The sequence below is a fragment of the Lemur catta genome, chromosome 12 (genome assembly GCF_020740605.2).
Source record: "Lemur catta isolate mLemCat1 chromosome 12, mLemCat1.pri, whole genome shotgun sequence".
NCBI lineage: Eukaryota > Metazoa > Chordata > Mammalia > Primates > Lemuridae > Lemur > Lemur catta.
Window position 1 is genome coordinate 65,068,736 of NC_059139.1, and position 15,682 is coordinate 65,084,417.

A 15,682-nucleotide genomic window follows, 5' to 3' on the forward strand; every position below is an offset into this window, starting at 1 on the left:
ATTATCCTTGTCATGTTTATTTCTCACTGAAACAAGGTCAGCCTCAGTTGGTAAATGAGACGCCTTGATCATTCTCATCATCACTGTCATTGTCATTATGATCATCACCATCACAGTGAATACTTATTACCTTCTTTTTATGTACCAGGCAGTGCCCAAGCCATTTGTGTGTGTACATATATATACTCATTTAATCCCTATAACTTAATGTAGTAGATATCCCTTTTCAAAAGATGATAAAACCTAAGCACAAAGAAGTTAAATAATTTGCTCATGACCACTCAACTATTAAGTGGCACAAGCAAGATTTGGTCTAAATCTGGCCCCAAAGTCTGTGCCTGTAACTGTTGGGCTATGCCATGCTACTTCCATGCTATGTGGCTCAGAGTTTTCAGGCACAAAATAAATATCATTATAAGGGTTACTTTCTTGGGGCCTTTGGAGCTCCCTGAACTGGGGGAAATTATATTTTATAATATATATATATGTTATTATAAATGCTGTGCTGTGAGATTATCTCTTTTTTTGGCAAGGAAGAGGAAAGTCTGAGTCTTCCTCTTCATGACCAGAGAAACTCTAGAGAGTATCGTTTCATCAAGTGTTCGCCTACGATGCAGCCACCACACAAGTCATCACGCACGTTGGAACCCAGGGCCAGACTCAGGATCTACCCAGGGTCTCCCCGGGAAGGAGGCTGACACCTCTAGTTAAGTCTCTGCAGCTGCACCCATGCAGCTGGCAGCAGATTTCCCTCTTAGTTTTAATCAAGGGGGTGGAATAAAAGTTGTCATTTTTACTATATTCTGAGAAGAGTGCCCTCTTCTTCCAAGTACTTATCACACATTTGCTCAGGAAGTTTCTTTCAGAAACATAGGGAGCACGTGCCTTGTCACCATTTTAGGGGACAAAAAAAAAAAAGATACAGACAGAAGTGAGTGATTTGCCCCTGAGGTCACTCACTACACTGGTAATTGGCAAAGCCGTGACTGCCACCCAGGCTAACACTACAAGGTTGTGCTCCAAAAAAGCAGAGGTTCCTACTGGTCCTGCACTGTCCTGACTCAGAAATAGGGCAAAAAGTTTGTCTTGGGGCCCTGTTTTAAGTTCCTGAGACGCTCCCACTTTCCTCCAAGGGTGCTTCTGCCAGTGTTTCCTATTGTGTCCCTACTGGAATGTTTGAACCTCTAAGGGTTATTTATGGTTAATTCCTTTACTCAAACTCTCAAAGAAATAAATGGTACTGAAATAAGTATTATATCTGAACCTTTTACAAGCCTCCCCTTCTCTGCAAGGAAGAAATATACACCCAGAAGTTGAGGCCGCAGCTTCTCTTCCTGGGGGTTGTTGGCCTTCTGGAGGTGGGGACCAGCCAAAGAATGAAATAACTTGAGGTCAATATGACTGCACTGGCCATATGGGAGTTCTCAGAGAGAATAAGCGGTGGGGGGAGAGGGGGGAGAGAGCAAGAGAAACTTGGCTGGCCTAAGTTGGGTAATAGTCCAAGAGACAGAGTCATCCAGAGAGAAAAGGGAAGCACTTACATGCCATCTACCAAGAGCTTTTAGTTGCTTTGCTCTTTCCATTCCCATTTGTAGCAGCAAGCCCTAATTTTGACCTTGGCTTTGATCTATTTTGGTGCAAGTCTCTTCTGGGTGGAAAAAAATGGAGAGGAAAGTTTAAATGTCTCCTTGAAGTCTGTGAGAAATATCAGAATGAACAAAGATGAGTTCTCCCATGGGCAAGGACATTTTGAGGGTCCATATGCCTAGAGGGCAAAGTTTCTTTGGGGCTAGGAGAGAGGGTTAAAAGTCTCTTGCCTCTGAGTCACTGGCTTCTCGCTGTGGAAGGTCTGGCTCTTGACCTCCCTTATCACCCTGTGGCTGCAATGGAGAGAGAGTTAATTGAGGATTCAGACGCTGTCTCCTTTCTCTTCCTTTTGGCTTTACACCAGCAGGAACTCTGGGGCAGGCTACTAACTGTTTCAAAGCCCTGGACCCTGTGTTGGATTTGGGGCCCAGGTTTCAGGGGCATTTCTCTTGTCCAGAGTCTAGTTGTGCTCTTCTGGGAGAACTGGTGAGGGTGGCTGTAGCCTCCCTAGGAAGTTGTGGGCATCGTTCATATATATTATATATTTTTTATGAGTAACATCAAGTATGTTGCTAATTGTAAAAGATTCATAGAGGAATCATGGGGACTTTAAACTTTGTACTCTTTATGTCCCAAACATTCTTTCTAAAGCTACAATTATTTGGTAACACTGGAAGGGAGAATTGCATAACATAAGAAAGAGAATTTCATAATACAAGAAGTTTGATGAAAATATGATTCTATATAAACCAAAAGGAATACAAAAATATTACAGAAGCTTTGGTTTCTGTTTCAAAAGCAAAAAAAAAAAAAAATATATTGTGGTATGGATGGTGTGCATTAACATTTTCTGAGAGCTGAAATGTGGATCAAATTTATAGAATAATTTCCTCAAACAAGATAAAAGCATTTTAAAGTATTTTACTTCCCCAAATAAACATTTACTCACTTATTCTCATTTGTGGGATCATATCGGGGAAACGGATCATGGTCATTATCATTAAAATCATAGCTAGCCTCTGGATCCTAAAGAGACAACAAAAATAACACTGTAGCATCATAAAAAAAGCAGCACTTCCCAGCCTTTTACCCCTACCCTTTCCATCCTGGCTGATAGCTCAAAAGCCTGCATCTCAGTTTCTGGACTGAATATGTATTATACCCACAAACCAGGCAGAGATGATGAACACAACAAAGCAAGCCAGTATTCAATCCTCAGTGAATGTTACCAGAATTATGGTTCAAAGTGCTCATAGGACGTTGGAGCTGGAATGAATCAGTCTTCTTAGCTCAATCACTTCATTTTTCAGATGAGAATATTGACGCCCAGAGGAGGTGAATGACTTAACTAGGCCATAAAGTTACTTAGTGACACTTTGACACTCATCTCTCTTACAAATATAGGTGCAGAGAGATGGTTATGCGCTGGGACCCCAGTCCATGGTGACCTCCTTCAGCCTCCCCACGTACACTAAGCAAATGTGTAATTTAAATAAAGAGAGTATGTTTGAAGTTCAAGACAAGCTTCCAGGTCCCACTCCCTTTTTCAACCAGATTGCTACATTTAAACATCTCCCACATAGAAATTCTATCATCAGTACTGCTATTTCAATATTTTCCATATCTTTCAATAATTCCTACTTGATACTCTGTACAACATTTTCTGTTCTTTTCCTTCCCTTTTCCTTTGCTCTTTAGCTTTCAGTTATAGCTGGGGAATGTTGGATGGGTGGGAAGGATGAGAAAGGCAAGGGACAACCTTAAAGATGAAACATCAGCCTCCCTGATTTGAAGACCTCATATATATTATGGAGTTCATATTATATTATGAACTTCAGAAACAATAAAGCAAATAGTTATCATTTATTTATTTTCCCATTTCTGGTAAACTCTTCCCTACTCAACTTGGCCTATTTGCACTGTGTGGTGTTCACTTTAAATTTGCATGGAAGGAATCACATTCACAATGTCAGGGATGCTGACCCATAAAAGATGTGAGGAGGAAGACTGAATATGATCTCAGGTATCAGGCTTGATTTGATTACTTTAATGCTCTAAGCACTGAGTGGTTCAGTATCTCAGTGGTTTTTAATATCTTAATTGGTGTAGGTACCTCCCCTTCTCCCGATATACATTCCTTTGAGCAATCTTTGACCCCACTGAATTTTTTCAATGCCACTGGTATGAAATAAGTTCACATGGGCTGGTGAGAGGGTGAGGGAAGGGACAAAACATTGGCCCATTGTCCTAGGGGCTGACATTAGAGCAGCATGCCCTAGAAGGGAAGGAAAGCCCTACTATGTATCTGCGTAGACAGTTCCCCAAGTCACAGCCGTAGGAGAGCCCAGACTCACATAATTGGCATAAATGTCTGTGTGATTCCACTCCAAGCCATCATCCAGTACAGTGATAACAACTCCTTTGCCCGTAACGCCTTTTTGCCAAACAGGTATCACGTGAAGATCCAGCTTGGGTAGGGCTGCAGTCATCCTGGTATCTTGCTGGTACAGAAAAGCAAGAAGCATTGGTAAAATTATGATTTGCTTTCTACGAAGTGGGAACATAAGCTCCAACCTGGAGACCCATCTTTCTTTTTCCTTGGGTCACTCTACTCTTTAGAAAGGGGCAATTAGGTGAAATGAAAAATAAAGTTCAGCCAAATGAATCATCAGAGTGCTGCTCTTCTCCCAATTGTTCCAGTGGAAAATCACTTGAAAGGATGAATCAACAGGGATCCATCTCTTTGTACTACATGGCTTCAAAGAAGTTTATCCCTAAGTTTCTTTCATTTATTATAATATACTTAAGCTTTTCATCTATCTGAAGCTTTATTTGATGGTCTATGTTTCCATCTCTCCCCAAATCCTGATTCTCCATCTCCATCGCCACATTGAACTCACATTATATTGTCTGGTGCACAGTCATTCATGGATGTTTTAGAACTTCTCTTCTAACAGAAGAGGCAGAACTTGGAATGCAGGAGAATGTGATCTTATCAGGAATTGCTGTTTAATTTAGGGAGAAAGTATCTGTGAGAGGAGATTTGGGGTTTTCCTTTACAAATAATTTTTCTGACAGTTAACAGTGTGTGGGACTATAGAGAGGAAGAGCTGGGTGGCAAGGGAACACAGATATAAGCACATTTCCAAGCACATGAGAGAGATTCAGTAGAAGAATGCCAGGTACCTGGTGAAAGGGTCAGTAAGAAATTTATAAGTAACAACAGTCAAAAGTGTCAGTGAATGGGCTGTCCCTTTGTTGTTGCTCCTAGGAATGAGGTGTGTATGAGGTGTGGGGACAGGAATTTACCAGGCCAGTGGGAAGCTAAATCACAGGAGGCTAGAACCATGCACAGATTGTTGGCCAAAGCCAGACAAAAAGGCCTCTGTGTCAGTTCCAGGAGCAATTATAGATTGTGGTTGTTAAGGGTATGACCTCTGCAGCCATAGATTATGGTCCCATCACTAGTAGCTGTGTGATTGTGGCAAATTATTCTACTTGCCAATGTCTCTATTTCTTCATTGGTTAAATGGGCATAATTACTGTACTGACAACATAAGATAGTTGTGAGGACTAAATGAGTTAATTCACGTCAAACACTTAGAACAGCATTTGGCACATAGTAAATGACAAGAAATGTTACCTGATATGTTTATTTGCTGCAATGAGCAAGTACTTAGGTTAAGATATTGGCAAGAGAAACTGATCCTCTTTTCCATTCATTATGCAACAAGACTGTCTAAGCCTTAGCTTAAGATTGTCATGAAAACTTATCTTTTATAATAGTCTCAACAATAAACCCTTCTATTAACATGTATCACTACTACAGAGGCTTAACATCAAAACTAAAGAGAAGACACCCTGAAGACAGACAGCAACACTTACAATTTCTCCACTCAATACCCACACATCAGCAACGATTTTATAACTATCTTAAAGGTCGATTGGTTTGCAAGTCTAGACATTTGCAATAGAGTTTTCTTGTGTTTCTCTTTTAGAGATTCTCACCTGTATTATGTAAGAATTGTCATTCAGGGCTGTATATACCAAATTATGTTCACTGTAATCTGTAATTTAAAGGGTTCTCAAGCGTAACTTCAACCAAATGAGATTTTTGCCGTGAGTATTGTTTTTGGAACTGCTATCCTACAATACATGATTCTTCTGCATTATCTCCCCAGATAAGCTTAAGGAGACATAAAGATGACAACCGCTTCTCTCGTAACAGCTAAAGACCTCTGTTTCAGAAAGCCTTACCCAGCAAAACAAAAGATCCAGATCAAGGAAGGTCCCATCAGCCCTACTGTCTACATAACATGGCCCTATAATAAATTTTCCATTATAAAGAAGGGTCCATTGTGCAGATGTAACAATATAAAGCAGCCAGACCCCACACAGCCCTTCTGTAGGTACTTACCAAGTACCATTGCTGATTCCACATCGGATCATTGAAGAGATTTACTGCCGAGTCTCTCAGAGCTGAACGTTTACTTCTCTCTTTTTCATACTGTTGTTCAGCCCATATAACCTATAAGTATTTTTACAGCAACAAAATCAAAAGTCAAATAGCCACCTCTGTATAATCATCTTCCCTCTATCTCCAGTACCCTGCCTGTCACAGTTCAGGCAGCTCCACAGTGTTTTTGTTTGACTGCAGATCAAACTGACAGCTCAGTGAGAAGAAGGGATTGCCCACTGGGGAGATGAACATTTCCTCTATTACAGCAAAGTGCACCTTTAGGGGAGGAGAAGCAGTCAGTGAAATGATAATTCCCTCAAATTATTTACACTGTGGTTATGGTGGAAGCAAAAGTTCAGTCCACTTTCATCAGCAAATGGGCCATAATGCTCATTTTTATGCTGAGGTTCCAGGGCTACATAGCTGAAAATTTGTCCACTTTAATGGAATGAGTCAACAGGCTGGGAAACTTCAGAGACTGCTGTTGTGGTGCTCTTATAGATTAATTTCTTTTTCTTTACATGCAAAAGATAGAAATTGCAAATATAACACATGACAAGAATGTTTCTGTGTCTTCGCACATTTGAAACTCTTGCTCCCCTGTGCTTAAACCTCCTGTTTAAGAGTATTTAATATGCAAAACAGATCCAGGGTGATGAATGAGCACTACTGACCATACACACTTACCATTAATTCAGTCTCATGTATTATGCAAGGAGATCTGACAATACAAAAATTACCTGCCGCACATCTACAGCATAATCCTATAATACTTGAGGCCCTAGGAGACTGACGGGCTGCCTTGCAGTTATATTCATTATGAGATAATGCTATATTCTTATTTTGCTGGACAACATAACTATTCCCTACTCAAAACAGATTTTCTCTGTTGTATACATGATAACAGTCCAGTGTGTGGTTTGATATTGTTAATGTGAGAGTACTCATGAATCAAATCCAAAAATAAAAACTGAAAAATAACTTACAACTAAAGGGTAAAACCACCCACTAAGACTGCCCTGAATTTTCAATTAGAAGATATACTGCAAACCTATTATAAACATTGGGAAGGACTTGAGAGCTAGAAATTAGTCACTATAATTTATTTTTAAAGTGCTTGCATTTTCAAGCTTAATTGTTTTGGCTTAAAATACCTCAGTGCTTGGACTACTGCCTGTCATCTGAGTTGGTCTTTGGAAGCTGGCTGCTAGGGAACAAGTACTAATCTTTGAGGCAGAGGGTCACTTACAGTTGGAAATTTCATTAACAGGCTTGTAAAGATAGACTATCTCTGCATTTCACAGGGCTGATTTGAAAGAATATTATCCCCCATCAAAAAAAAGCAATAAAATGAAAATCAAGAGCAATTTTTAGAAATGGAATGTAAGAAGAGGCACTCTGCAATCTGATCAGATAAACATCCAATTGTTGGAAACAGTGTTATGATTAATGTCATTAACTCAGAATCACATATTAATCTCTAGAAGAGCAGGCCAAATGGAATAGAGAAAAATTGGTGGTATCTTTCTATTGTGTATGATAGGTATGATGTACTTAATTGTAAATCATACTTTTGAAAGAGCAAAAATCATCTACTCCAACCTTCTATTTCAAGCTTCTATGGTTCTAGGAATTTTCTTAAAATAAAATTATTCCTGGGCTAATTTTTATAGTATTATATAAACTCCTTTTTTTACAAAGTTATATCTGTATTAGAGAGTAAATTCTTAGCTCTTTTTCATTATGCCTCAGGATTCCCCCTAAAATCAACTATCAAGGAATGAACTGTCTATCATTTTTTATGAGATAATTTGAGTAAGAATAACAGGTAAGTATGCTCCACTCAGTCTAATTTTCTGCTATGAAGATGAGAAGAGAGGTCAGTTTGACTTCCTTGTGCATTAATGAGCATTTGAGTCATGCATTTAGGCAGAGAAGGAAATCCTTCTCAAAACCTAGCCAGAGTTCTAGGAGTTGTCTGTCTTTTCAAAACCTACATACAATGAGCCATCTGCCTTGGGGTGGGTGAGAGAAGACCTTACCGAACAAGAAATTTTTGAAGTAAAGTTCAGGGTTTCTAACTGGGTCTTCCACATCTAGCCATAAATTGACAAAAAGAGCCAGCAATGGGTGTACATGAGCTGTGGGGTCACTGTCCATGGTCCTGATACAGCATTATTTTTCAGAGTTTGGTTGCTTCATTTATGTCTGAACACTGGTGACCCAGGCCCAATCATTCCCTATCCTCATAATTTGCCTTCTTCTTCTTCAAATTCTTTCAGTTATAGAATGAATAAAACAGCAAATTATTTTACAGGATTCATGAATTCCATGTACTTTGAACAGTTCTATCACCTTTCTGTCACTCATACTTTTTTTTTCCCCTGGGAAGTGGAAAGGATATTTTTAATCCTCTCACCAAGAGGATCTCTCACTATAATTCTCCAGGGTGTCCTAGGCAACAGAAATCATATAGACAGATAGGCCAACCAGGATAAATTTCCTTCAGGATGGCACATTCTTGAGAAAAGGCAACATTGTATATGCAAACTGCAACATCCCCAACATAGTCAACATTTTCTATTAATATGTTCACCAACCTTGAAACAGACTTCAAAAATCAATAGGTACATTAGCTACATATTCAAATTATCCCTACCCTATTTACATATACTCATTCTAGACATTTTCTGCTATTGCCTAATTATTAGATCAGATAAACCAGGATGAAAAGAGATCAAATGGTTTGCATCAAACAATAAAATACTTATGGAAACATATTTGCCTCATGAAGACATGGATTTAGAGTTCTCTTGTAAACACTAGTTCCACCATATAGAAATGGTGGAATGTTTTTCAGTTACACAGAAATATTATTGAAAGCAAGGTTGATGTATTTGTATGGCATCCCCACATTGTTATTAAAGTGGTTGGTACATAAAAGGTACATAATAAAAGCTTGCTGATTGATTGTATTGTCAACATTTTCATTAGCGCTGCTTTCTGATTTTCAATGTTCACTTTCATTCCTCTTAGACTGGATTTGTGAGCACACATATAAAATTAACTTTAGCTAAATATAATTGTAATATATATATATATATATATATATATATATATATATATATATAAACCTCAGCTCAACAAATCCAATCCAATCTTGTTATTATTATGTGCAATTATAACTTTATGGAAAGATACTAGAAACATTACAGTTAAACAATCATGATCACAATAAAAAGAACTCTATATTATATTTGCAAAATTATCTTGTTCTCATTAGAAATCATAAAAAAAGCAGTTAAGTCAGGGTATTGATTTGAAGACAAATGCATAGCACTTACACGATCATCATCAGATAATCTCTTAGTGATATGAAGGGCACTCCTTCGAGACCTTCGGGGGTGGTTTTTATGTTTGAATAAGTAGTGATTTTCAAGTGATCCAATCTAGAAAAGGAAAAAATTAAAATAAAAACCCACTTTCCTAAACAAGTATGTATGGACCAGTTTGAAACCCAACTAAATTTGAGGCAGGCAACTTTTATTAAACCCATTCCTTCTACCTGAAATAACTTTTTTCTTCATGAGGAAGGAACTGATAGTGGTCTTGAGATGATCCTCAGGCTATTATTTGCTTAGGCTCACAATGTACTTGGGGGTTGATGATGTTTCTGTTTCACACATTTTAGAGGAACTGCATTTGGTTTTGTGTGACAATATTGTATAAGTAGACATTTCACACACACCCAAAAATACTCATTTAGTCAAATGTATCCTGTCAGAGAACAATTATTTGTGGAAAGCAGGCAAACACCTGGCGTACTATCCGTGGTCATTGCTACATTTAACTAAAAAAATTCATTATTGCCATAAAATGTAGCCATTGAATCCATAGTGATAATTGTTATTAACTACTATTAGTGACAATTTGATTTTCCACTAGTTCAAGAGTTTCAGAAAAGAGCATGCTACATTTAGGACAGGTTCCATTTTAGGTGTCTATACTTCTCCAGGTGGCTATCAACACTTTGGTCCATTTGGAACTATGTTCATTATTCTTTCAAGCTAGTGACCCTTTACTCAAAATAGTAACAAAATTGAAGCTACCAAATCCTCTAGATGCCCTGCACTTTTTAAATTAACAAACAATTGACAACAGTTTTTTTTTTTCAGAAGCATGTTCTTTAAATTTGTGGTTCTCAATTTTTTAATAGAGATGCTTAGGCCCTGTTCCAAGTCTGAACCTCGGAGAGTGGATCTGCTATAAGCTGTAGATGGAATTTGAGAGAGAGATCAGTAGCTTCAAGAAAAGATCACCAATACTTAGCTCTGTTTCTGCTGACAACTGGTTTTGTTTCTTGTCACTAGCTTAATGTTAGCTTTATCCTGAGGCCATAAGGAACTCAGTATAGTAATGCAAAATTAGTATAATTTTAGTAATACTAAGCAAAAGGAGAAATAAGCAGAACCAGGAAAGCATTATCAATCTTTTAAAAGTTATTATTCTAACAAAATAACCTTTGTTAAATTTGTTTTAGAACCTTTTTAGTAATGTCACTTTAACTAAAAATGGCTAGAGGAAATATAGCATTGCAAATCATATATAAGTACAGATAGTTTTTTCCCACTATTTTTTAATGGTTTTTGTGGCTATGCCATCCCTTCCCAAAAGATCCTCCCAAGAACACTGATTTATTGTTTTTACTTTTTGGATTTATGTTTATTTATTTTGAAATGCAGTTCTCACATTGAATGGTTCAGGTTTAGATGTGTGTACGAAGCTAACAGGTGGGAAAAAGAAGAGGGATTTATTTTTTGTTCTCTCTCCCAATCTCCTTCTACACAGTTACCAGTGTTATTTACCCTTTCAGTAGCTGCCCAAAGAATTAAATCCCTATTTTTCCCCCACAGGACATACATGATTTCCATGATGCCCACAGTACCCACAAGCACAGCTCCATCTGCCACTCACTCTCTCTTTCACTTTTGAAAATTCCCAACAATTGCCTGCAGTTACCAGACTTACTACTAAGTTGCTTTATGCCTCACTGTTTCCCCACAAGCTGTTTTCTATGCCTGGCATGCCTTCTCATCATGTTCTCCTGGCAACCTCCGACTCTTCTGCCTAAACCCCATGCAGGTGTTTCCTCCTTTGGGCAGTCTTCTTTCACCTCTCCCAGATTCCCTTTCACCTTCATTCCTTCAACCAACAATCATTGAGACTCCAAGTACAACTTCTATCTTTATACAAATTACATTCAGTTGTAATCCTTTGTTTCTAAGCCAGTCTCCTCTAGCTTCTTGATTCCTTGACAGTGTTTCTCTTCGTCCTCTTATTCCTCAGCTTCTAACACGGAACCTGGCACAGGGCAAGACCTGGGCAAAAAGCAAAAGGCTCGGTCTGGTACTGGGACACCAGGAAGTCAATCGGCATTGACGTTCCTGCCAGGCATTTCAAACACAGTCTGGCTCATAAAGTTGGAGAATGAAGCCTCTAGCAAGAGAAGGCGTGTTCCCCAGTGGATTCGATCTATGGAATCGCCAACGCCCACGCCGATTACTCATCCGTGACTTCAGCGGCTTCTCAATCACCACCTCCAGGAAAAACGCGCCAAAATGTTTTACAACTCCCTCCTCCCCCACTTCCAAGCTTACCAACTTAGAAAGCAGGGGGCGAGGGCTTGATTCTGAGCCAAGGAAAAGGAAAGCTCTCGATTAGAAGTCACACCCCCTGCAGTCCCCCCGGAATCGCGCAGCTAAGCAGCCGCTCTCTTAATGCCTTCAAGCCCCATGCCCCGCAAGCTGTCTATGAACCCAGCCCCCGCTTGGAGAGGCAACAGTTTCCATCATAAACTGAAACCCCCGGGGAAACGATTATGCACTTGGCAGACGAACAAGAAAGAAATAGATCCTTTCCCCAGAGTCAGTTCGGTTGCTCCAGCAAAGTTAGGAAGCTCAGACTTTACAAGTTCCCGGTGAAACCCCGGAGCTCCCCAGAGAGGCGTGGAGATGGACCCGCGTCTTTCACCCACCTCTTCTCCCGCCAGCCTCCCCGGCCACTCCGCGGCCTCCCAACCTCCGGGTCTCGAGTCCCTGCAGCCGACGCTCTCCCAACGCCCCAAGGCTGCCGGCCGACATCCCCAAGCCTGCTTGGCCCCTGCATCAGGACTTGGATCTGCTGCTGCCATATTGAAAAGAAGGAAACAGCGGGCTCCTGCCGCAGACCGCCTAATGGTCCCGGGGGATGGAGCGCACTGCCTCTCCCCGGGCGCTTAGTTGGTGAGAGCTTGAGTGCATCCCAAGTTCCCTGAACAAGCGTGGAGGGATTTTTCTCCCAAACCGCGCGGGAACAGATTTCAATTCTAGAGCTGCCGACAGTAAGAATAAGCTCTACCCAGCTGCAGCGGCTTCCTTCTGCTTGGCTGCGCCCAGCCCAACAGTAAATAACGCAAGCTTTCTCCCTCTCCAAGCGTGCTAGGGGCGAGAGCGGGAGAAGCTCCTTGTTCTTTACCACTCCGGGCGCAGGAGAGTTGAACCCGGGGCTCCCTCTTGAAACACCGCGCTACAGTCCCGCCAGTCCCCCCGAGCCCCAGAAAAGTTTCTTGAAAGTGGAACCTCTTACCTGACCCAAAAGGTCATAGCCCAGCTCCTCGGCGATGGCCGAGGCTGCCGCCGGACCCCCGGGGATCTCCGCCGCCCATTCGTTGACAAACTGCCTCTTCGCTGTCACACTATTCAGTGCACACCAAGCGCAAAAGAGGGTGAACGCGGTACACTGCAGAGTCCAGGCTCTTCGCTGCATGGCTCGCACACAAGTGGGAAGGAGAGAGGGAACAGAAACAAGATAGGAGAAAAGCCAGACAGGTTCGCCCTTCCCACCCTCGGGCTCGGGAGCGCTCCTGGCTCCCGGCGGCTCTGCGAGGAGCTAGGAGGCGCGCGAGGAGAGGCTGGGCGGCGGCGAGCGCTCAGTGAAGCGCTTCGGTCTCCAGGCTGAGTGGAGCCCCAGCCCTGCCCAGCCAGAATGGAAATGAGTGTTTACACGTCAAATCGACGAAAGCCATCTCTTGACGTCAGATCTACCTGGACTAAGATCTGAATGGTATTCCCAGCGGGGTGGAGAAAAGACTAAAATAAGCAGCGAGGGATTAAGAAAAGGAAGGAACAGTTTGCTGGGATCAGTTAAGTCTGCTCCCTGTCTGCCCATAAATTTTGCAGCCGTGGGAAACATCCTCACTTCTCAAAGAGGAGTGCCCCATTTGAACCAAAGGCTGGGAGCGCAGCACACCTTCCCTCCCTCCCGTCCATTTTATTTATATTTACTTTATTATCTCATGTGCAGAGGGTGTGGAGGAGGGGTGGATAGAATTCTTACAAGGGCCCTTTGAATTTCAGCACCTGCTGTGAAGAACAGGGCTCTCAGATCTTTCAAACCGGACAGAGGCTGGGAAGGTAGAGAGAAGGAGGGAAGCTACTGCTGCCCAAATTCTGCTTTAAATCGCCCAAGAAAATAAACACGTCTCCAAAACAACGTTACAGCAATACTTCTAAAAATGAAATTTTAACCATTCAAACCACCTTAATTTACAAGTTTACTTCCTTCTCTCTCTGATTCTCAACCTGAGTAAAACTATATCTAAAATTCTAGCTATTTTAAAGCCCAGCACCACCACCACCTCTACAGTGCTTATCAGATAAATGATTAATTATATGATGTTTTAAAACAGATTTTTAAAAATTTATTAACAAGGGGGATTAGGGTCCCAAATGCTGTTGTGTTGACTCGGAGAGGGAAAGGGCAGGTTTCCATAACTCTGAACTTTCCATTTTTCCCTCAGTGCAGCTCTTCACTTTGGTGCTGAACTGGCTGTGCCATTACTTTCCCATGAAATGTACAATGTCTCTTTGTAGAAAAATGTTTTCCTGTGGAAAGAAAATAAGCAAACATCTGAAAGAACCCTCCACCTTCCACCTTCCACCCGAGGGAAATAGATTCAGTCTACCCTGGCGGAGCCTATTCCAATCTTGAGGGATTGAAGCTCAGCGTCTAGAAGTCAGCACCGGGGTCTGGACAGCGACACACGTGGGCCGGCTGCCAAAGCTGCCTTTGCGTCTGAGCACCGAGAACCTCCGCCCTTCTGTAGCTGGCCGGCACCAGGCTGCTTCCATTTGACACGTGCCTTTCCCCCCTTTCCAACAGCAAATTAAGAAATTGGCCGCAGGGGGGAGTGTGGTTAGGTTTATGATCGTGACTACTGGCGTCGAGCTCTCGGGAACGCGTTGGACTCAGCTCAAAAGTAAAATTGCAGAGAGATGGAAGTGAGCGAATGTGCAGGGTCTGAGAAATGTTTTTCTTGTTTTAAGCTCCCAACCGCCGGAGGGCGCAATCTATTCTAGAGAAACAGAAGAAAGGGGAGAAGACTGGAAAGAAGGCATACGACCTATATATGGAGAAAGGAAGCAAAAGATGTTCTTTATAAAAAGCAAATGAGACAGGACTTGGTGGAGGATGGGGCTCGGCTAATTTTTCATTTGCCTACGTGTTTGCAGAAATGTGGACTAGAATGATAATTTCTTTAAACATAAAGTATCTTTTCAAAAACAAATGCCAATGTTAATAAACTATGTGATGCAGTCAAGTGTTTTACAATAATGGAACTCTCATGTGAGATGTTAGGGAATGGGCTCATATTGATAGCTCTGTTGTCTGCTTTTTCTCTCACATGTGGATAAATCCACACGTATGGGTGGTGTTGGCTGGGTGAGCTGTCTTCTTTTCACTTCACACCTCAGCCTGAGCTGTGGCCTCAAGCTCTCTAGGATGTTTCATTCTCACAGAAGACAGATGCTGACTGTGAGCTAGCAAGGCAAGGGAACCCCATGGAAAATGTTTAAAATGGTAGATATGGTCAGAACAGGAACGTGATTATTATTATTGTTTAAGTAAATCAGTTTGGTAGAGTGTTGGCAATAAGGTCAGTGTCTCATTATTGTGGCATTTGTCTTAAATGGAGCACCATACAAGCCTGTAATAAACATTTGGTTGATATACCTAATAGGGAAAACTAAACTCTCACAAGAAGAAAATATCCCCATCCACACAATAATCAGTAATTTGTTCTGAAATTGTCCGATTTTGATCCTGTGAAACTTATTCGCCACAACTTCTGCTGTGCAGAAGAAATAACTTTTTGCCAAGGCTAGAGGTAAAAACAGATTTAGAATCTATGTTAACGTTTTCTTATCAAGGGCTAGTCCTGTTCTTCTTTGTGGGTCAAAGTAATAACCTCCAGGCTCATCAGTGTTGTATTTTATATCGTGAATTGGAAGAGCCAATTATCACCCCTTAAATTGGTTTTAATAGCATTTGATTCATCTGATTAATTTATATAGAAAACAGAATAATCCAGAAACTAAAGAGGACTGTGTTTCTATTATGAATTATCAATTGAATGTCATGCCTTTCATAACTACTCACAACTGCCCAGGGATACAGTTAATAATTTATTAAGTTTTCTTGGAGGTTAACACAAGCAATGCTAGTATGAGCAGGAAGTAAGTATGTGTTCAAATGAGGTCTATAGATTGCCATATCTCTTTAGTCTTAGAAAACAAATGTTTTAAAGCTTTTGTTACT

General features: G+C 40.9%; 1 protein-coding gene across 1 annotated transcript in view; it reads right to left on the reverse strand.

Moving 5' to 3' along the window:
• Positions 1-13,046, reverse strand: part of PCSK1 (proprotein convertase subtilisin/kexin type 1) — a 38,684-nt gene extending 25,638 nt beyond the window's left edge. The window contains exons 1-5 of the mRNA XM_045566573.1: positions 12,671-13,046; positions 9,391-9,495; positions 6,005-6,115; positions 3,942-4,088; positions 2,537-2,613 (exon numbers count right to left, since the gene is read on the reverse strand). Coding sequence (XP_045422529.1) covers positions 2,537-2,613; positions 3,942-4,088; positions 6,005-6,115; positions 9,391-9,495; positions 12,671-12,850 — 620 coding nt within the window. The 5' untranslated portion in view covers positions 12,851-13,046. The remainder of the gene's footprint in view (positions 1-2,536; positions 2,614-3,941; positions 4,089-6,004; positions 6,116-9,390; positions 9,496-12,670) is intronic.
• Between the last annotated feature and the right edge of the window lie 2,636 nt (positions 13,047-15,682).